Here is a 24,056-nt window from a genome sequence, read left to right as displayed (position 1 = left end):
GCCCACGTGGAATGGCAGAGAAAAGCTTGTTAGAAATAAACAGACTGTTCTCGAGCATGCCAGTCTGGGGATGTAAACAAACACAGAAATACCCTCGCTAACGCCGGTGTGGAGTGAATACTGATTATTTAAGGGCCGTGCAAGTCGAGGGATTTTATCTGAGGGCTTTGATATAAATAATTAGCAACAAAATATTGATATAAATGTGTTTGTTGGTCAGTCTGACCACACAGGTTGTAGTTTATGTGTATTCGTTCGTAGTCGTGAGCCAAACTTCACTGATTACATTTCTGAATCACAAAAAGGAAAATAAATGGCTGTTCAGAATCAAGTTTGACGACTTTGAAGAGTCATTTTCATTTAGTAGAGTCTATACACCGGTTGTGGTGTATGTTTTAAGTCACAAAATTTTAAATCTTAAGAGTTGTTCATTCATCAGTCCGAAAAAAACAGGTTTGGAAGTACATTTCTGATTCACTAAAAAGAACTGATTCATAAGAGTCATTCAGCAGTCAGTCTACAATGGCTGTGCTTTATCATTCTTAGTTGCTAAAAAGAACTGACTATTCATCAGTTGGACTTCACAACTTGTTTGTTTTCTATTTAGCACAATAATCACTTCACAGGAGTCATTTTTTTTCGTCATTTGTAAAACATTGGTTGAGCTGTAAATTTTTGACTCTCTAAACAGAGACGATTCATAACATTCATTCAATAATTTTTTTTTCGGCTTAGTCCCTTTATTAATCTGGGGTCGCCACAGCGGAATGAACCGCCAACTTTTTCAGGACATGTTTTATGCAGCGGATGCCCTTCCAGCTGCAACCCATCTCTGGAAAACATCCATCCACACTCATTCACACACTCATACACTATTGACAATTTAGCCTACCCAATTCACCTGTACCTCATGTCTTTGGACTGTGGGGGAAACCGGAGCACCCGGAGGAAACCTACACGAACGCGGGGAGAACATGCAAACTCCACACAGATATGCCAACTGACCCAGCCGAGGCTCGAACCAGGCGTCGCCCCAATTCATAACAGTCATGTTCATTCAGTCTGACTGCAATGAAAGTGCAGTATGATTCTGACTAAATAGAGCTGACTATTCGCCGGTTGGACTACACTAGTAGTGCTGTATGTTTTGGATTAAGTGATTCAGTTTGATTTTGTTTGTCACCTGTACTACACTGGGTGTGTGGTACATTTGTGATTCACTAAGAGAATCAACTCATAAAATTCATTTTTGTTTGTCACCTGTACTACACTGGGTGTGTGGTATATTTTTGATTCACCAAGAGAATCAACTCATAAGACTCATTTTGGTTTGTCACCTGTACTACATTTGTTGTGCTGTATGTTTTTGATTCAGTGAGAGAGTAAACTCATAGGAGTCATTTTAGTTTATCATTTGTACCACACTGGTTGTATTGTATATTTTGACTCATTAAAAAGAAAGGATTCATATTCACTCAACGAGTCATGTTCATTCAGACTGTAAAGGTTGTGCTGCATGTTATTAATTAACTAAGAGAGTCAACTCATAAGATACATTTTTATTTATCATCTGTACTACACTGGTTGTGCTGTATGTTCTTGATTCCCTAAAAGAGTCGACTCATAAGAGTTGTTTTTTAATACCACACTGGTTATGCTGTATGTTTTTGACTCATTAAAAAGAAACGATTCATATAAACTCAACGAGTCATGTTCTGAATTTCCAACCTGTGAATAAATAATATATGAATGAAAAATAACGAGAGCCATTTAAAATAAAAAGAAGCAAATGAGATTAAATCTTTAGAAGTGAACAAAGATCAAAACCAGAAGCCCCAAATACATAATCTAAAAACAGCCAGTGACGAAAGCGGCCACTTTTGTGCGATCTGTCTGCTGCAAATGTTAGTGCAGCAAGACAAATGTGCGTTTGAAGTCAAGAGGCAGATTGTTTCGGTTTGTGGCCATGTCATTACTGTAAGTTAAAGATGAAAGAATCAGATTTGATTTTTTTTCTCCATCCTCTCTCATCCTCCTACTTGCCATTGTGTGGCGCAGCTGAATCCCTGAATAAAAGATCTGTGTATGTAGCAGTCAACTGCCTCCCTCTGCCAAAATAATGGGCAGCTCAGCGCCGGCTGTTTTACCTGCAATTAAGGGAGCTAAAAAGATAATTGTCTTAAAAGCATAAGTCAGTTGCATAAGGTGATATTGCCTCTTGCTTGTGGTGTGCTGAAGACGCCACATTCCATTATCTGCTTGATATATGATTCTCTCATCAGCCAAATGGATAGAGAGTGAACTGAGCTTTCGTAGAGATGTAGTAAATATCATAGAGCCTGCGGTGTGATATTACATACACTGTGTTGGACTACAGTTTTACACCAAATGTCTCTTCGGCAACATCACACCTGCGAATCCAATCACCCTCCTCTGTTCCTTTATCTTTTATTTAGTTTTTTAGAGGTGTGAAAAGAAATAAAATCATGTACAATCAGGTCTATAAATATTTGGACATCTACACAATTTTAACATTTTAACATTTTGGCTCTTTACACCAACACAATGGATTTGAAATAAAACAAAGATGTGCTTTAACTGCAGACTGTCAGCTTTAATTTGAGAGTTTTTACATCCAAATCAGGTGAAAGCTGTTGGAATTACAACAGTTTGCATATGTGCCTCCCACTTGTTAAGGGACCAAGCAATTGGACAGTTGACTTCTCATCTGTTCCATGGCCAGGTGTGTGTTATCCCAATTACAACGGTCAGATAAAAGGTCCAGAGTTCATTTCGAGTGTGCTATTTGCATTTGGAATCTGTTACTGTCAACTCTCAAGATGAGATCAAAAGAGCTTTCACTATAATTCAAGCAAGCCATCATTAGGCTGAAAAAACAAAATCAAACCCATCAGGGAGATAATAAGTGAAGTTTATTCATAAACTAATTTCGAGAGGAGCACGTGATTATGATTGAACACGGCTGGTCCTGCATTAGCATGCTTGATCCACCAATCAGGCCATTCCTAACCACTATAAAGAGCCAGGGTTTTCTCACTACAGTCATCTTCGATTTGAAGAATCCCCCCTTCCACCCCTACCTTTTCACCTTTCCCTCCATAGGGCAGCACGGTGGCTCAGTGACTAGCACTGTCGCCTCACAGCAAGAACGTCACCGGTTCTAGTTCCTTAACAGGCCGGTGGTCGTTTCTGTGTGTAGTTTGCATGTTCTTCCCGTGCTTGCGTGGGTTTTCCCCGGGTTCTCCGGTTTCCTCCCACATTCCAAAAACATGTACAACAAGTTAATCGTTAAATCTAAATTTTAATACAGGTAATCTAATAATGCAGCATATCTTTTAATAGCCTTTAATCTTAATCTTTAGCTATTATAAAAAGGGGAGTTGTCGAGATCTACCTGAGCTCGAGGCTCCCCTCTCTTCCTCCAAACGGGAGGGAGCCCAGGGCTCAAGAACCTTCGAGCTCAGGGCTCTCTCCCGGGACAGCATGCCAAACTTGCTTATAATCAATCATCAGCTAAGTGTGAACTCTTGAAAAACATATTGGGTCCGTTCTTCGTACCTCGCTTAAATGATCTAGGATGATTTGGCAGATCCTGGATCTTTTAATCTTGATAATTGATCTCTGGCTAATTTGGTTCCTCAAACAAGTTCATAAATCAGATTAAAATGTCTGGATGAACTCATCTGAGATCGCTGTGCGTGTTGTAAAGGAGCGATCTATTAATTCCTGAAATCATGATTAGCAATGCAATGATTGGCTGACGGCACAGCATCGTAATGACATCATCTAATAATGAATAATGACACAAAATTAGCAGTAAACGGTTTGTTAAATATAATGCCCAAATTACTTTCCACATAAGCTGCAGGCTTTACACTTTCATGCGTCAAGAGTATTAATCATGTCTTTCAATGCATAACAATGTATTTAGTTCTACATTTAGAGAAGATTTTCTTTATTATAGTAACCTAGGCCTACTTAAGTTTTTTTTTAAATTGGCGTTAGGAATAACTGTAAAAATAAATTTTGCATCAAAAACGTACTTTTATATCGGTAAAGGTGTCTGCAACTTTTGCGAAGCATCAATTGATGATTTAAATTGATTAAAATCACTGGTATATTAGCGGTCAAAACACGTGCACGACTGCATAAATTATTATCATTTTAAAAAAAGTTGAATATTGTGCATGTATGCGTTTGTAACTAAAAAGTTCATATTAATAAGTGTTCTCTTTGAACAACCAGGTGGCAGTCTTTGTACTATATTTTAGAGCGCAGATTGCATAAGTTTTATTTTAACTTTTTTTCTTATATATATAGTTAGAAAAAATTATACTTACTATTTTGCCCAGTGTATACAACTACTGTAAGAAAACATCAGCATTTGGTACATACTTTTAGTATTATATTTGCTTGAAATGATTCAATCTAATCCTGTTTATATTTACATTTACATTTAGTCATTTAGCAGACGCTTTTATCCAAAGCGACTTACAAATGAGGACAAGGAAGCAATTTACACAACTAAGAGCAACAATGAATAAGTACTAAAGGCAAGTTTCAGGTCTGTAAAGTCTAAGAAGGGAAGTGTTAGTAGTTTTTTTTTTTTTTTGTACAGTTAGTGTGATATTCAAAGAGGCAATTGCAGATTAGGAAGTGAAGTGGAGACTAAATAGTTGAGTTTTTAGTCGTTTCTTGAAAATAGCGAGTGACTCTGCTGTTCTGATGCAGTTAGGGAGTTCATTCCACCAACTGGGCAGATTGAGCGTGAGCGTTCGCGAAAGTGATTTTTTCCCTCTTTGGGATGGAACCACAAGGCGACGTTCATTCACAGAACGCAAGTTTCTGGAGGGCACATAGATCTGCAGAAGTGAGTGCAGATAAGAAGGTGCTAGGCCAGAAGTCACTTTGTAGGCAAACATCAGAGTTTTGAATTTGATGCGAGCAGCAACTGGCAGCCAGTGCAAACGGACTAGCAGCGGAGTGACATGTGCTCGTTTAGGTTCATTGAAGACAACTTGTGCTGCTGCATTCTGGAGCAGTTGAAGAGGCTTGATAGAGTTAGCTGGAAGCCCAGCTAGTAGAGAGTTGCAGTAATCCAGTTTGGAGAGAACAAGAGCTTGAACAAGGAGTTGAGCTGCATGTTCAGATAAGAAGGGTCGGATCTTTCTGATGTTATAGAGTGCAAATCTGCACGATCGAGCAGTTCTAGAAATGTGGTCAGAGAAGTTTAGTTGGTCATCAATCGTTACTCCAAGGCTTTTCACCATTTTGGATGCAGTAATGGTTACCCCATCCATCTGGATTGAAAAGTTATGGTGTAGAGTCGGGTTGGCAGAAACTACAAGCATTTCCGTTTTTGCGAGGTTCAGCTGAAGATGATGATCTTTCATCCAGTGTGAAATATCCAACAGGCAGGCTGAGATACGAGCTGGAACCGAGGGATCATCAGGATGAAAAGAGAGGTATAGCTGGGTATCATCAGCATAGCAGTGGCAGGAGAATCCATGTCTCTGGATGACTGGTCCTAGAGATGATGTGTAGATGGAGAAGAGAAGTGGCCCAAGAACAGAGCCTTGAGGTACCCCAGTGTTTATGAATGAGCCTGCTCCTGACCAGGTTTGAGCTACCAAAACTGTTGCTATGACAACAACTCTTAGATGAGTTTTAAAGAACTAAACGATCCTGGATCATGTCAAATCGTCAATGTCCAAATCCTGCTTAAGGAGTAATCCACCTACGAAGAACAGGCCTAGGTGTGGCCAAAACCATTGTTTTGAGCATTTTTAAAAAGACAGAATGCACCAGTGAGCTCAGCAACATTAAAAAACATAGAAGACCATGAAAACAAAGTGCAGATGACAAAAAACTTATTTCCCTGGTGAAAAAAAACAACCTTTACAATAGTTGGCCAGATCAAGAACACTCTCCAGAAGGTGTGTGTATGTTTCAGAGTCAACAATCAAGAAAAGACTACACCAGAGTGAATATAGAGGGTTCACCACAAGATGTAAACAATCGGTAAGCCTGAAAAACAAGAAGACAACATTAGAGTTCTACAAAAGCCTTCACATTGCTGAAACAACAGACAGATGAGATCAAGATCAACTTCTACCAGAGTGATGGGAAGAAAAGAGTATGGAGAAGTAAATGAACTGCTTATGATCCTAAGCAGTGAAGCATGGTGGTAGTAAAGACATGGTGTGATGTCAAGCAAATCACAGCCTACAGTCTAGAAGGCAAAGCAAAAATTAAGAAGTGAAAGTTTTATTTATGATTATTATTCTGTCCAATAACTTTTGGACTCTTAACAAGTGGGAGGCATATATGCAAACTTAAATGAAATCATTGAGAAATGAAAGAAGGTTTGTTTTTGTAGGTTACATTGATGCAGTGACCCGGATGGGAGTGAGGTTATAGGGTGGTGAGTGTAATGGAGGCCAGCTAGTTACCAGCTATGCAGGTAAACCTCACTCCTTTGACCTCTAAAGGTGCTCTAGCTACAGGCACTAGAGGCCATGGTCTTTGGCCTTCTTGTCAGAGCAACCGACTCCCATACAAAGAATCGCCAGTTTGATCCCAGCTCAGAGCAGGCTGGGTGGTGTAGGACTGGCGGGGTTACATTGGTGCACTGACTTGAATTGGAGTAGGGTTTAGTGGGGTGAGTGTAACGGAGGCATACCTGCTAACACTCCCGTTTTTCCTGGCAGTCTCCCGTTTTTCAGACCCATCACCCGGCTATCACCCATTATGTTCTGTCTTCCAGAAAACACCCGGCCCTTCACGCATACTCTCGTGAATCTTTTTTTTCTTTTTACAAATATTTCCCAAATGGAGAAAGTTCTGGAGAAAGTCTTATTTGTTTTATCTTGGCTAAAGTAAAAACAGTTATTTATTTCTTTTTTTCTATTTTACGGTCAAAATTATTAGACAATTTAAATATATTTTAAATAGTCTACAGAACAAACTTTCGGTATGCCTAATTAACCTAGTTAAGCCTATAATTTGCACTTTAATATGAATACTAGTATCTTGAAAAGATGTAGTAAAATATTACGTCCTGTCATCATGGCAAGGATAAAAGAAATCAGTTACTAGAAATGAGTTATTGAAACTATTATGTTTATAAATGTGTTAAAAAAAAAACTCTTCTCTTCGTTAAACATAAATTGGGGAAAAAATATATAGGGGAGGCTAATAAATCAGGAGGGCTAATAATTCTGACTGCAAATGAATATGGTCAATTAAAATATAATAACCCACTACCAGCCAATACAATGACATCAGAGCAAAACTAAAGTAAACAAAGCACATAAAGAAAAAAGTTCACAATGTCCACTCTCCCCATCTGTAGCCCCGCCCAATAATAAGAGTGTCAATAAAAAAAAAACAGTAGAGTTTTCTTGAAGTGAACATGCACTGGTGTGAGCACATGCACGTACTGTTCCCAAAGGTGCAAGCGAGCGCTCTCCACCCCCTCCCTCAGCCAGCTAAGCACTTTCTCACACAGTAATATCCTGCAAGAAGGTCCAGCTGTGCTTTCATCTGCTGATTTCATTAGGCAGAGTAGGTAGATATCAAGGATTGCATTATGCTTTCCTGTAATTCAATTCCCAGTGTTCCCAGCCGACACGTTCCTTGCATTTGCGAAGACACTTCAGCCTCCCTCCTCCCCACCTACGTAACTTACCTTTACGGAGGCACATTTACAGCAATTTTCATCTTGGGGGTTGTCGAGGGGCGGGGGGCTCAGGTCTGATTGGAAAGCTATTTATAGTGCTCACGAACAACGATGCATTTTGACACCAATGCTCCAGGTGGGCAACTTCAACGTTGTTTGATTGCCAGCATGGGAGCATCATCCTGGATTTAAACTCCATCAGGCAAAGGGCTGGCGGTCTGCAGAGCAGAGGCTTTTGAAATAGCCCATATTCCAGAGGAGGGGGAACATCTAAGGCAAGGCCCATGAAAAATTAATACAAAGGTGCCAAGTCATTTCCATGCGGCCGCACTGTAGAAGCCCACTCGTGTGACTGGAACATTTTTGACAGGTCAGCCAGGCGGAACAGAGCAGTGCAGGCATGTGGTCCACTAAGGACGAGGAGAGAGCGCAGGACATGCTGATTCTTCTGCCTGTCAGACTGTCCAGAGGTGGCCTGCCACTTTCACAAGACATCCAGGAGAGGAGAACAGACATCAGCACACGAGCAAGAGCAGACAAAATATCACCATTACCCTCATTTAAATGGTTAGCTCACCCAGGAATGAAAATTCTGTCATCATTTACTAAGCCTCATGTCATTCCTGTACCGTTATGTGACTTTCTTTCTTCCCCCAGAACACAAAAGGAGATGTTAGGCAAGAATATTATTGCTGTTTTTTATCTCTTACAAATGAAAGATCAAAAATGACAAGAGGGAAGAATTAAAGTGCTATAAAAGCGGTCCTTAAAGGGCACCTATCATGAAAATCATCTTTTATAAGCTGTTTGGACAGAACTGTGTGTAGGTATAGTGTGTCCACTGTCATACTGAGGTGATGTAAAGACAATAAGTCTCTTTTTAAATTTACTGACCTTAAAATAGGATCTAAATCCCTCCCATTTTGAGGCCCACCGTGACGTAGGATTGCGGTTCCTCCGCCCACTGAATTGACTGATGGTCGTGTATTAACATGTCTCCAATGCATACCATCATAGCAAGAAGACAGGACGTGTGCAAAGCAACTGGGAATAAAAAATCTGTTCAGCTCTCTGTGATTATCGATCATCATCAAATGTGATCAAGAATAAGTAAGTTTTACAAGTTTAAAACGTCTCTAAAATGCTTATTACAGCGATTTTACCGTCTTTATTACTATAGCCACAAGTCAGTGCGATTATAAAAGAAGATGCTTCAATCGCGGTTTTTGGATGTTAAATCAGGTTTATTTTGTTCATTAAAATAACTAATATCCATAGAGTATAAACATTACAGACGCATTCTGGAGACACAAAAAACCCTTTAAGGCTGAGAAAGGCTCACTCTTTAAAAAAAAATTTTTTCTGACTTCACAAAGTCTGAGGAATATCAGTCACACAACAACAATGTAGTAAAATGTACATGTTTGCCTTTTTTTTTTTTTACATTTTGTATACAGATATCTACAACATCAAGATGATCCCCATTCATTTTGGTGGCAATATCCTAGTGGTCAATATGCTAACATATAATTCAGGATGCCCTCAGTGCAGTTGCCCTATGAGTTTTCAAGGATGTTGACTGTGTGATGACTGAAATCACCAAGCAGCCTTCAACAATCTTTAAATAGAACAAATAAAGAATGGAAGAGGGGGCCAAATGAAGGAAGAACCAAATGAAGGAAGGACCGAACTAATGAAGGAAAGAAGGACCAAATAAATGTAGGAAGGATTCAAGGAAGTACTGAACAAACTAAGGAAGGAAGAAAGGAACAAACAAAGTTCTGAACGAATAAACAAACGAACGAATGAATGAATGAGCAAACAAATGAAAAGGAGGAGGAATCAAATTAGTAAAGGAAGGATTAAAAGAAGAACTGAACAAGCTAAGGAAGGAAGGAAGGAAAAAAGGAAGGAACAAACAGACGATTGAATGAATGAGCGAACAAATGAAAGGAGGAATGCAAGGACTGAACAAACTAAGGAAAGAACAAACGAATGAACAAAGGACCTAATGAAGAAAGGAAAAATATAATAATAATAATAATTATAATAATAATTCCTTTCATTTATATAACGCTTGTCTAGACACTCAAAGTGCTTTACACAATGGTGACCAAAAAGTGTGCAGTGTCCAGTGTCCACACAACAGCAGCCATATTGCACCAGACCGCACACCACACACAAGCTGATTGGTGGAGAGGAGACAGAGTGATAAAGCCATTTATGATATGGGGATGGTTGGGAGGCCGTAATGGACAGAGGTCTGTGGGCAAATTTGGCCAGGATGCCGGGGATAAACCCCTACTCTTTTTTTAAAGGACATCCTGAGATATTTAACGACCGCTAAATGTCAAGACCACAGTTTAACCTCTCATCAGAAAAACAGCGCTCACTGAGCATTATCCCGTCACTATACTGGGGCATTAGGACCCACACAGACTACAGGTTGAGTGCTTAGCTTCTTAGACCATGTGAGAGCAGAAAGCTAGCTGCCGGCATAATAAATATGAACAAATGAATGGATAAGCGAACAAATGAAAAGAGGAATGAAGGAAGGACCAAATGAATGAAGGCTTCAAGTAAGGACTGAACAAACTAAGGAAGGATGGAACAAACTAATGAATAAAGGCACAAATGAAAGAAGGAATGAACAAACTTTTGAAAGGTCTACTCATACTTTGGAGTAATATTCACAACAGATACATTTACTCGCACAACATTTTTGGGCAAGTAATGGTACTTTCACTTGAGTATGATTTTTCAGTATTCTTTCCACCACTGTATTTTATGGACTAGCTTTATGGATATTTATGGATAATAACAGCATTATGTCTCCTTTTGTGTTCCACTTAAGAAATCATGTCACATAGGTTTGACAAAAACAACAACATTATGACAGAATTTTCGCATGAGCTATAGCTTTAACATGCACAGCTCAGAGAGGTGTTGAGAGATGGCTGTAATATGATGACGGCTATACAATGCAGCCTATTGTCTGCCATAATAATCCCTGCTAAAAGACTTGAGAACCAAATCGCAGTACATACTGTGTTTACATCTGTGAATGATATAGGGCCATGACGGGAAGACAATTTTAAAAGAGAAATCTGAAAACAGAGAGAGTTAGGAGGAGAAAGAGAGAGTGAGAGAGAGAGAGAGAGAGAGAGAGAGAGAGAGAGAGAGATCTCCGCATTGGATCAAAAGTAATTATTCACAACAGGAGGCTGCAGAGTTAATTCGACCAATCAGAAGGAGGGTGGGGGAAGGCTAGAGAGAAGGAGAACGACAGAGATGGAGGAGAAAGGAAGATGAGAAATCAGAAAGAGAAACCGCATCAAACACAGAGCAATGTTTACATGGCCAAAGTGTTCCTCATGCTTGATGTTCAGCTGTGGAATGAAACTGTTCAGTTCATTCCAGTTCAATTGATAATGTCACCATTGGCAACAGCATGTAGTCAAGCACAAGCGCAAGGACTGCCAAGAGAATATCATTCTGTAAAATGCCCAACACTTAATCACTTCCTTTGTCATGGTGATTAAACAAGGCTGTTTGGAATGGTGTCCTAGTGTATTGCTTGCGGCATACTGTGCCGTTCATACTGCACACCGCCCACTATTTCACAAAAAAATGGCAATCCATGATAAGCGCCGCAAATAGTAGTATAATACAACGACATGTGATATCCCATTTACTTTGAGGGTATTACATAAAATGTGACCAACAAAAAATGTTTCATTCTTTCCAGTTTTGTTCATCACTCCACTTCTTTGGAAATAGGCTCACTTTACAACACGCTAAAGTTAAATACTTGAGTTTTACCATTTTTGAATCCGCTCAGCCAACCTGTGGCTGTTTCTCAATATGCGTTCTTCAGCAATCTTGTGTGTAACGTCATAATCAACTGCAACAAAGTTCAGTTCCAAAACAAAGTTCGGTTCCAAAACTCAAGACCACAAGAACGGAGGACGCGTAAATGTTCCCGGATGTGTTCTTGATAGAGGACTCGTCGATGTAGAATTGAACAAAAAAAAACTTTCTTGAGAAGTCACAGCAGTCATTGCGGCAGAAAAAAGGATGCGGGAAGCGCAGCATTTTATACAGATTTATTATTAAAGTTCAGAGATATAACTTAATTGTCTTAGGAGTTTTGGGTGAAAGTAAACATCACCATGAACATCTTAATAAAGGCATAAACACATTAAGGGTGTTTATTTGCTGAAATTCATATTAAAATTTGTTTTATTTGTATTGTGCAGCACATATTTATAAAGTCTTTATATATATATTTATATATATATATATATATATATATATATATATATATATATATATATATATATATATATATATATATATATATATATTTGAAAGGGAAAAAACAATAAATCCTTGTACGAATGCTGTAATGTTTAAATAATTTTCCATTAAAAACGCGTGAAGGTCATGTGACCATCAGGAAGAATGCAGCATCTCATTCCTCACAGGAACCATTCTGTTCTCACCGTCTCCTGAGTTCGTTCTTCCGAGGACACCTGGCAAGACTGCTCTCCACAAGACGAGAGTCCAATCTTCATGTTCTTGGAATTGAGAAACAGCCTGTGTCTTGGGGCGGGGGTGCACTTTTAGCTTAGCTTAGCATAAATAATTGAATTGGATTAGACCATTAGCATCTTGCATATAAAAAAAAATTAAGGAGCAATCCATAATTAAGTGACTGATGGCATACCACGACTGCAGCAGGCACAATAATATTACACAGCACCTGAAAATAGGCCCCTTGTTATGTAACTATTCACTAAGAAAAAAAAAAAACTCAGCAGACCTGTAACTGTTGTAAACTATAAATACATGTTTTTTACTTTAACATTTCAGTAACTTAAGTACTATGAATTTGTTGCAAATACTTTTTTTTTTTTACAATTAAATGCTTTATATATTATCTTGCATGATATTAACAAGAGTTTTTAGATAAGGGTCTTTCTGTGAAACTTTTAAGTACAAATAAGTACAAATTCATTTTATTGAAAATGTAGTATGAGTCTATTTCCAAAGAATGTGGAGCGTTCCCTTAACTTGTTTTGCATTGGTCGGTTATTATCATGTCAATGTCAATGGTAAGTTTTAAACATAGATTTAAAAACAGACAGAGATGAGATCTAATACATAGGAACAGAGCATTCCACAACCTAGGACCAGCTACTGCGAAGGCACGGTCACCTCTGCATTTCAGCCTCGACTTTGGGATACATAACAATCTCTGGTTAGATGACTGAAGAGACCAACCAGGCTGATACTCAAACAAAATGTCTGACAGATTTGAAGGTTCCAGGTCATTTAGTGATTTAAAAACCAAGAGAAGAATTTTAAAAATGACACGATAGTGCACAGGCAACCAGTGCAGACACAGATGGTCTTTCAATGTTTTTATGATCTACAATGACTCATGTGGAATAGTAGTAAGAGTCGGTAATCTATTGATTATAATAATGAAGTTAGACATCCATCTTCCTTCTTTACAGTCACTTATTCATCTCACTATTTGGTTTAACACTGGTCTATGTGGCTATCGGATGCTTCCACAACAATTATCAACAGAAGTGTTTGGAATTTTGAAACTTAAAGACAATTGCAGTAAAAAACCCAAATGTAGGATATAAACAAACACAATCATATTATCACTTAAATGTCACTTTCAACAATTTTCAATGATTTCCCTTAAAGTTTTCATTGTTTGCAAGTGTGGGACTAAATACATTACGGGACTGCAAAAGTGAAGTAGTAAGTTTGATGTGATGGCTTTAATTTAATGTTTTGTCTTCCTTTCACCACTAATACATGTTCTTAAAAGGCAACTGTCATTCAAACACTGAATTATAATGGTGTTACAAAAATCAATAGTGATGTTTTAATTGGTGATGATGTTAATCGTCCCGTTTATAGTTCCATTTAGGCCGCAGTTGCACTGGACTTTTTGCCCCATAGCGTCAGACCAGAAATGCAAGTTCATGCAACAAGTTTCGCAGTTCGCTGCATTGCAAAGTTTAAGCTTGGTAAACTCTGTGAAATCGCATCACCTGACTGCGTCAGACCAATCGAAGATCAAAACATGACCTCTTTGAACAGAAATTTTAAATATAAACCAATCGATTAATGTCCAATCATCTTGTTTAACCCTGCCTTTTTCGTAGCGCTGTACAACAGAACTTTGCAAGCACAAACTCTAGTGTGACCGCAACATTGGTCATTAATTAGCAGCTGCCTTTTTTACGGTTAAAAGCTTTTAGAAGATTAACCATGGGGTATTGTTGATGTATTTTTCATCCTAGAATAAAAAAACACACAACAGATTTCAGACATTTAACCAAAAACAATTACGAAAGGCTGTTCTGTTATAGCTACTGTCCTAAACGTGATTAGTATGACTACCAAACAGACAGGACAAGATTTTAAAGTTAAGATCTTTCTGTAATACACCCCCAAGAGAGGATTTAGGGACATTATCTTGTTATTAACGAGTTAAAAAGCACTGCAAACTAAAATGCTACCAAAATAGCAATGCGATTCCAAACGGATCCAGAGCCCAATTATCAATCAGCTTTTACTCATGCAAGCGATTGTGAGTATGTTCAGACATCATTACCCAATTTGCTTTAAACCATGCAACATTTTGTACTGGAAGTCCTCCTGAAATAGCAGCATAGACACTACAAGAGTCGTCAGTTCCAGTGATCACAGTATACTGCAACACAGGGCATGTGCGACAGACAGGGTTTTACCCTCCTGCTCCTTTTCTATCATTATAAAGGAAGACAGGATCACTAATGAGCCGGTAACTGGTAGACGTGTGGCCACAGAGGTGAAGGAGTGAGCGAGATCTCTTTGTGAGCGAAAAGGCTTCCTTCTCCCTTCATCTTGCGATTATGTGTCAACATCAAACATGGCGACTAGCGCTCCACACCTGCCCGTCAGTGCAGTCCTTTGGAGCTAAGATTAAAGGGGGTTTTGCTCACCAGAGGCGAAAACAGCGAAATGAAACGCACCGTAGGACCCAGAACACATCATATCTTTAATTCCTTCAGTTCTTTGTTCAGACAAACAGGTGGACTGTTGCGTCCTCGGAGCAAAGAGAGCGAGTCTTTTTACAACCTGCATTAGGAATCCAAACACATTTTCAGAGAGAATTATTTTGATCTCTTGAAACAACCCTTCAAGCTGTGCGATTTGGAATTTATCACACGCGCAGCCGTGAAAGCCAAATCCACCAACTCAATGCGGCGATTTTCATTTTTGCCGTCTTCTTGGACTCGACTGTTCAAAGCGATTCCAACTTCCACCATGTTGCATAAATCACAGCTTTAACAATGAAGATGTTATTGGGCCTATAAAATACAAATACCACTTTGGGAATAATCCCAAGAAGAGAGTGCGAAAGATATTTCAATGGCTGTTTCATATACCCAACAGCACTTCCATTTAAAATCGACATTTGTGATCCACTTATTCTAAATTTTTGCAATGAATAGAGTATATTTAATGCATTTTTATTATGATTTGGAGTTTTTCATAAGACACAATGTCAAACGATGTTAATATTAGGTGAGATTTAGCTCGTGACATCAGGAAAATCAATGTATAGCCAGCATCTAAGAACAATGTAATTTTGACATCCAATAACGATGTCAAATGGCGTGAATATTTGGTTAATTTTATGTTTTTTTGGAAAGTGACCAAAATCCAACGTGGAGCCAGCATCTTAAACCAGGGGTGCTCAGCCCTGTTCCTGGAGATCAACCTTCCTGCAGAGTCTACCTTCCTTAAACCAAAGTCATATTGACATCAAAAACTGACATTTATTTGTTAGGTACGGAAACCAAAATCTAACGTCTGATAGACATAATTGTGGCAATGTCCACACAACATCAAGCTTTAACATGATTAGACACAGATATTTGGTTGATTTTAGGTTGGATGTTGGACAATGACGTCGGCCTGACGGATTCTGGTGTCAACCCAACGCAATCTCACGGCAAATCGTAACTTTTTGATTTAGTGGCTAATTCATATGAATTTATACTATCTAATTCGCAAAATTTAGTACGATTTGCTCATCACCCAATGACGGTTGGGTTTAGAGCTGGGGTTGGGTGCCAAGCCTCCTTTTTAAAATCATACGTTTTTGTACGACTAAACACGTACAAATTTGTATGAATTAGCCACTTAACAGACAAAACGTACATAAAGTACTTATGTTTCCTCGTGAGATCAGGCTGGTCAACCTGATTTTCATTTCCAAACAAAGTGCAACGTCCCAACAATGTTGGGGTACAATGTCAATCTGACTTCATGTTGACGTCCTGTGCCTGCTGGGTGTAATTATACTGTGATATCTTGGTCTTTCAGTTGAAAGACTTCATTTGCTAATGAATGCCAATCATTTACTTCCCTCAGGGCTGTTTTTTATCAAAGTTAATATTTAGCCGCATATTATAACATTAAACTTTTTCAAGGCTTTGTAACATATCATTTTTACGAGGTGGGTCGTTAGCCCAATGCTCAACCCCTAACCTGGAGGATCAGGACATTCACACATACATTATGGACAATTTACCCAATTCACCTATAGTGCATAGACTCCTCTTTAAGTGGGATGTATGTTTTTTTTGGTCCACTTTTGGAGCACACTCGAGTGCGATTGCTACAAACAAACAAACACTAGTGCAATTCAACCAAACTAAATAAGGCAAGTGTAAAAACACCCTTAGTCTCTGATTATCAGAGGTCACCACAGCGGAATGAATCACCAACTATTCCAGCATATGTATTACGCAGCGGATGCACTTCCAGCGGCAACCCAGTACTGGGAAATAACCATACACTCTCACATTCACACACACACACTCATGCACTATGGCCAATTTTGGTTATTCCCATTCACCTGTACCACGTGTTTGTGCTGTGGGGAAAACCGGAGCACCTGGAGGAAACCCACGTGAACACAGGGAGAACATGCAAACTCCACACAGAAATGCCTGGTCTAGCCGGGACTCAAACAAGCTACCATCTCGCTGGTCGACAGTAGACAACGCTACCCACTGTGTCATCGTGTCACCCCATGCCAGTCATTCAGTCTGCTAAAACACTACCATTTTGTACAATTGATCCAATCGCCTACTACTCAGTAGGTACTGCATTTAAATTTAGATGTACTACTCGGCTGTTAGAAAAGTATGTTCTATACCATATGAATGTGAGCAGTATGAATGGATCTCGGACGCATGTACTACATCCGCCATTTTGCAATCACATGACCTACCCACATCAGTAGCGTCACTTCACTCTCATTCATGAATTCTCTCATCATGGGATAGAGTAGTGTGCATCGGATGCGCAGTTCAGAATCTTGCCAGAAGTAGTTGGTCATCCGGGTACTTCTCACATACTGTTTTTCGAATTCTATGATTTCAGACTTACTCTCTCCCGGGAGAGTATGCCAAACAAGCTTTATAATCAATCATCAGCTAAGTGTGAACTCTTGAAACATATTTAGACTACGAGAACAGAATGACAAAGTTCAACTTGACCTCAGTCAAGACCTTAGAATGATTCACATTATTTATCGAAGTCCAAATCCGTGATGAAATATTGCCCAATCATTAAGCCACCACATAACCCAACCGGCATCTTTTATAATACCAGTGACCAACAAATCAGACAGGTCCAACGTCTGCTAAAAGTATAAACACAAGTGCAGTGTGTTGACAGACGCATTCTTAAACAGGGCAAAGAGCATTTGTTGGAGACAGAGGGAGTGTGTAACAGGCATTTTTAAATGGTCTACTTCATCACGACACACTTCTACATTCCCGCATTTGCCAGACAGTTGTGCACATTTATGACTATTTGCATTCGCTGGGAGTAAAAAAACCATGATCTTGACCTTGAGTTGAAGTACAGGAACATCACGAGTTACTGCCAGATAATGCTTTAAGAAACATAAAGGGCACCGGATTCTCAAGCAATTTACTGACTTGAAGTGGGTCAATGCGATTTACTGAAAACACAACACTGCATTTTACCTCTGGGCTTTGAAAAAAACGTTATTGCTAAAAGCCATGCAAACATATCAGGTTTTCTATTATCTGCAAAGGAAGTTATGAATAATTTACAGACACTGTTTCACATGCATCGTTGAATTCTTCCACTTATTCTACAGCTCAAAAGACAATCCTGAACTGTAGGTTTTTATATATGTTTATATAAAGGTTTGGGTTTTGTGAGATTGTTTTGCTTTTAAAGTCTCTTATGCTCAACAATGCAGCATCAAAAAAAACTGAAAAGTACAACATATAATTTAAAGAGGCTATTCAGAAAGAATTCATTCATGACATATGAGGTCATCATTTATACACTTATAATTGTGTGATTATGAAGTATGTTGGAGACTGTAGACATTACAGATCAAGCTATGCGAGATTTTGAATGAATCACTTTTTTCGCTTGACACAATGTCTTTAGAGTACAGAGTAGTTCGTTAAATTATCATGAACACTGGTCAAGCATTCATGTTGTGTGCCATAAACAGAAGAGAGGCTATCAGGTTGTTTTGTTAAGTAACAAAACTTAACAGTAGGGAAAACCGGAGCACCCGGAGGTGTAAACTCCACACAGAAATGTCAACTGACCCAGCCGAGGCTTGAATCAGCAACCTTCTAGCTGTGAGGCGATCGTGCTACCCACCGTGACACCCTATTGTGTATTCATGAGAGAAAAAATCTGTTACAGTTTTTAGAGCATCATCTCTTGCTCTGTTACATTGAAAATCTGACCTCTGCCTGTTAACTGACTTAACTCACTGCTGTTTGTCCCTTTTTGGATGTGTGGATGTAATTGTTTGTAGTAAATAGGGAGCTCGATGTCACTTCCTTTTGTATCTTCTATTTCGATTGTTTTTATTGATAACCAATTAAGGTATTGAAGTGTATTTTCTTTTCATTTCTTTTGCTGGAAATAGGGAAGCTAAAGAGAATTTGAATTGGTTTTGTTTATTATTTTGGTCTGGCCTGCTCCTAAAGACAAATTGTCTGGGAAAATCATTGTGTAAATAAATCCCTGTAAATTTTCTTGGTAACACTTTATTTTGATGGTCCATTTGAGTATCAGTAGACTGTCTGCTTAATATCTGTTGATACTGCTCTTTCAGCAGACATTTAACTGACTATAAGAAACTTTGCAAGTACATGTCAACTTTGACACCTTAACCATAAACCCAACCTAACAGTCTACTTAGCATCTAATGAGAACTAGTTGGCATGTAGATGCTATGTAGTTAAATTCAACAAACGGACCAAAAATATGAAGTGTGACCATTTTCTTAAGCAGCGTTATGCGAGCAGCCTTCCCTTTCATGTTATGTCCTTACTTCTAGTTGGGGTGTGGCACTATACAAGCAGTAGAAATACAGCAAAACATGTTGAGCAGTCAATCAGATTTCCAATACTTCCAATACCAGTACTTCAATGGGTTCATCTGTGCTTTACAGCAGTAGCAGTAGTACATTTTTTATCTCTAGTTATTAAAAAAGTACTATCCAACACCACAAATAAGCTTTAAATAAGCATTTCCAAATGCCAGATGAATAAGGTTGTTCAGTTAGATCCATCCAGGTGGTATATGAGTAATTTTGTTGATAATTAATAATTATTTTTTACAACGTAATGGAGAGTTTCCAAATGGCATTTTGCAGTTGCCCAAGCAGCTGTTCTGAGGTGCTGATGGTGGGGAAAAAAAGTGTTTCTACTTCATAAATCAATCACAAAATGGCACACAAAACAGAAAAGAGATGTTCGATTTGGATCCATCTTCAAAGGTCAAAAATACTATTAAAAATGAAACATCCACATGTTTAAAATTCCACCAAAGAGAGCTTAGGTCTTTGCTAGGAAAACAAAAAGGATTTTTTAGAAAACCATAACATGAAACTATAATGCCAAACACCACAATGCACCTGTTCTATCAGCCACGGACACCTGTCTTGTGATGAAACACATCTGGCAAAATCATCCTGGCACAGAATCAACAAAATCTCGCTCTGCCTCTTCTGTGTTCTTGCCCTTTTCACAGTTATTAACTGGAAGCCTGCCGATGCAGCCAGAATCCTAGTGCAATACCATTGAGCAAAGCCAATGTGTGAGAGATAGAAACTTGGTGGATTAGTATAAAAGTCAGTAAAGAAAGTATGACTTGGTTATTTCAGAAAAGAATTAGTATATGGTCTCTCAAGGAGATATCATACACACCTCATGTCCTGATAAATATTAACTAATAATAAAAACTGCAAACCGTTCTACACTGAAACTATTTATATGGGCTGAATTTAAAAAAGCAAATTAAAATTGCACATTGTTAAACTTAATTTGTTTAAATTCAGCTCATATAAATTGTTTGCAACCACTTGCCTTAAATAAAAATTAGCAAATCCAATGAATCGTTTTTTTCAGTGTACAAAGTAATTCATTCATTCATTCATTCATTCATTCATTCATTCATTTATTCATTTTCCTTCGGCTAAGGGTGCTTTTCATCTGTGGTTCGGTTCATTTGGTCTGGACCAAGGGCAAAAAAATGATACATTGTAGCATATCTCTGCCATTTTTGGGTCCTTTTCCCACCACACTGACTGCTTTGGTGCGAACCAGTAAAAAAAAAAAAAATACAGTCATGTGACAAAATCCATATCACTCATTGGCCAGATGTAATTGAACTTATTTCCTAAACTGCATTTCAATTGGTCAAAATTAACGTGCGGGAAAATGCCAATGGAACTCCCACAATTAAACAAACCGGCAGACACAAAATGTCGTTTTTTACCATGGCAGGAAGACTGGCTGATTGTATCCCTGGTCATAGCATACTATATAATTTATAAACATCACTTTAGACAAACGATACATTTCGAGAACGAAGCATGGCTGCGGCTGGAAAACAACGTTTTAATGGATTGCAAACGGCGAAGGCCCATCGCAAGTCACTTCAGGAGGAGGCATGAATTAATTTAGCTAAACTGTGACATGGTCATTTTCTGAAAATATTACCAACGATCCATCAGGTAATGTTTTTCCCTCTCTCGCTGTTTAAAACTGTTGGTTAAGCGCTGTCAAAAAATACTTTTCCTCCACACCCCATAAGATGGGACAGCGCATCGGACTACAGCAGCTGGATTAGTCCAAAAAGGCACAGTACCTTTTGCGGTTGGGTCTGTTTTAGTTCGGATCATGTTCTTATCACAAAAGACCACTCCAAGGTTTGTTTGAAAATGTACCGAGATCACCTCTTCAAGAAGCTCTCGGCACGCTTTTTTGGTCCGCTTTTGGTGTGCACTCGAGTGCGATTGCTACAATCACACTAGCCCTCTAACTCCAGTGTGATTCAACCGAACTAAATAAAGCAGTTGTGAAAACACCTGATTATCAAAGCACAACAGCAGAATGAACCACCAACTATTCCAGCATATGTTTTACGCAGCAAATGCTCTTCCATCCACAACTCAATACTTGGAAACACCCATACACTCTCGCATTCTCACACACACACACACCAGCCAATTTTAGTTTCTCCAACTCACCTCTAGCGCAAGTCTTTGGACTGTGGGGAAAACGGAGTACCCAGAGGAAATCCATGCCAACATTGGGAGAACATGCAAACTCCACACAGAAATGCTAACTGACCCAGCCGGGACTCAAGCCATCGACCTTTTTGATGTGAGACGAGTGCTAACTGAGCTGAGACACTGAGCTACCGTGCCACTCCAAAAAGTAATTCTTTAGCAAAAAAAAACTTAATGACTAACATAACTATCAGTCTTAAAAGGATAGTTCACCCAAAAATGACATTTGTGTTGAATTCAGTTGAATTATTCACCTTAAAAGTAATTCCAAACCTTTAAGAATTTCCATGGTGAACATGAAAGAAGATATTTTGAAGAATGTTGGAAAGCCAATGATTGTAGAGGAAGACAAATATTGTTCAAAATATTTTCTTAACTTATATCTTATGCGATCTTCAGAAGTAATGAAGTCAAACAGGTTTGAAACAAGCAAGTATGGTAAAACTATTTTAATTTGGTGTGAACTATCCCTTTAATAGGAGTCAAAACTGCATTATTTGGCTTGAAAGAAACACCACTTACAGATGTTAGGAAATTAACATCCAGGCCTTCTTTGTACTCCAGACATTCGCTGACCACAAACTTTGAAAACCAAAAAGGCTGACCAACAATCCATCTTTGGCAAAAATCACCTCAATATCTCTTTTGTAATACCCATTGAAATGCAAAAGTCTTAAGTTTTCTGGAAACCTAAGACTCCCCCCCACAAAAAAAGAGATAAAAATAAGAAAATTGTAGTTGAGGACAGTTGGAAAGTCACCTAACTTTCTCTTCCAAGACAAAAAAACATCCATTTCCCACTTGAATGCAGCGTCTTCACTCTGGCCCATAGTTTTAGAAGTTATGATAGTACAAACAAAACTTTGTAGTCCAATCGTAGAGGCACAAACTTTTCTGGCACGCGCTGTTTATTCTTCCAGACATTCTCCCCAAATAGTGAAGCCATTAGTGAGAACGTAAACAAGTCAGATGCATCTTGACTCGTGGTTAAGATAACAAAGACCCTTGAAGACGCATGGTCATCTCTTGGAGCAAACAACTTCAGTCCAGTCCAAAAAATGTAGCACAAATTCTTCAAAAAAAAAAAAAAGAAAAAAAGTCAAAAATACAACTACACCGTGCGCCCTCATTGCCCTAGCTTCCTGCAAATATATAATGCAGTTTTCTTTTTAGGGTTTGAGTTTTTAGCACTGAAGCTGAGCTCCTGCACTCGGGGTATTTTTGATTTCCTTTGCGCAAAAGCTGAGCAAACAGACAAAGAGAGCTGCGATAGTACCCTGCCAAATCTCGCCTGGGCTTTTTTTCCTCTCTTCCATTCCTCTCCTTCTCCGTGCTCCTGCACTCCCGGTGTGGCAACTTTCCCGAAAAACCCTGGCGGAGCTCCAGCCTGTGTCTGCTCGTCTGGGCCCTCCTCCTCATCATCTCCCCCCAAAAAAGCAGCAATTTAGGCAAATTGATCAAAACGAATCTCAAATTAATTTCTCTTCTCTGCCATTCCCTGCCACCTCCATCCAGATTTGATCCCCCCCTCCTCCCTCGCCAGATGCACAGACATGAGGACATGGGAATGTCTGTCATCCCATTCTCGCCAATGTCCCTCCTTCATCCGCTCCACTCGAGAGTTGCTCTGTGTTTTACCTATAGTCACTTTCAAATGTGTCCTAGCAGGAAAAACTATGCTGCTGTTCTTCTTTTCAGTGCCACAATCATTCACTACCTGCCAAAACAGCACCTCCTGTGTTACTGCTGCCATTTTTGGGGACATTACAGTGATCCTGTGCCAAATCAGGACAGTCCCAAGGACGCACTTCATTTGAAAAAAAAAACATCCTCCCTTCCAAATGATTTATACAAATGCACTGCAGTAAACTGCTGTGATTATTTGGCAAATGAACAGCTAGTGCAGAGAATATGAATGCAGTTTATCTACACTCACTGGCCACTTTATTAGGTACACCTTACTAGTACCCCGTTGGACCCACTTTTGCCTTCGAAACTGCTTTAATCCGTCATGACATGGATTCAACAAGGTACTGGAAATATTCCTAAAAGATTTTGGTTCATATTGACATGATAACATCACAGTGGCTGCAAATTTGTCAGCTGCACATCCATGATGCGAATCTCCTGTTCCACCACATCCTGAAGAAGCTGTATTGGATTGAGTTCAGGTGACTGTGGAGGCCATTGGAGTACAGTGAACTCATTGTCATGTTCAAGAATGGGCCCAAAGTGTGCCAAGAAAATATTCCCCACACCTTTACACCACCACCACCACCACTAACCTGAAACATTGATACAAGACAGAATGGATTCATGCTTTCATGTTGTTGACGCCACATCCTGACCATGTCTACATGCCTAAATGCATTGAGTTGCTGCCATGTGATTGGCTGATTCGAAATTTGCGTTGACAGGCGGTTGGTTGGACAAATGTAGCTCTAATAACTGGTCATCTTTGAGAGGTGCAAATGTAATCTCTGATGTAGTTGTGGTTAATGCTTGGGACAAAGCAAACACGGAACATGTTTAATAGCAAAACATCCTTATTAGAGATGTGTTCAAGCAATCAGCTATTTTTCTTTTTCTTCTGTATCACCTAGTCAAATCACTATTTGAATTACGCAAATTAATTTGCCTTTGCGTATTTGCTGCCTGGCAATAATGAAACACTTTTACGCTGAACCA

At 39.0% G+C, this 24,056-nt stretch overlaps 1 protein-coding gene across 3 annotated transcripts in view; it reads right to left on the bottom strand.

Moving 5' to 3' along the window:
* Nucleotides 1–24,056, bottom strand: part of msraa (methionine sulfoxide reductase Aa) — a 136,467-nt gene that overhangs the window by 104,219 nt on the left and 8,192 nt on the right. Inside the window, exons 1-2 of one of the 3 annotated variants that reach the window (XM_073933240.1) lie at nt 21,891–23,083; nt 21,327–21,522 (exon numbers count right to left, since the gene is read on the bottom strand). The exons of 1 other annotated variant lie outside the window; for it this stretch is intronic. In XM_073933240.1, the coding sequence (XP_073789341.1) occupies nt 21,327–21,381 (55 nt within the window). In that variant the 5' untranslated portion in view covers nt 21,382–21,522; nt 21,891–23,083. Of the gene's footprint in view, nt 1–21,326; nt 21,523–21,890; nt 23,126–24,056 lie in introns of those variants that run through there. One more of the 3 variants, XM_073933241.1, reaches the window with a different exon arrangement.

Source organism: Danio rerio, chromosome 20 (assembly GCF_049306965.1).
Source record: "Danio rerio strain Tuebingen ecotype United States chromosome 20, GRCz12tu, whole genome shotgun sequence".
Classification (NCBI taxonomy): Eukaryota; Metazoa; Chordata; class Actinopteri; order Cypriniformes; family Danionidae; genus Danio; species Danio rerio.
The sequence above is the reverse complement of the archived record's forward strand: the minus strand, read 5'-3'. Positions and strand labels throughout refer to the sequence as shown.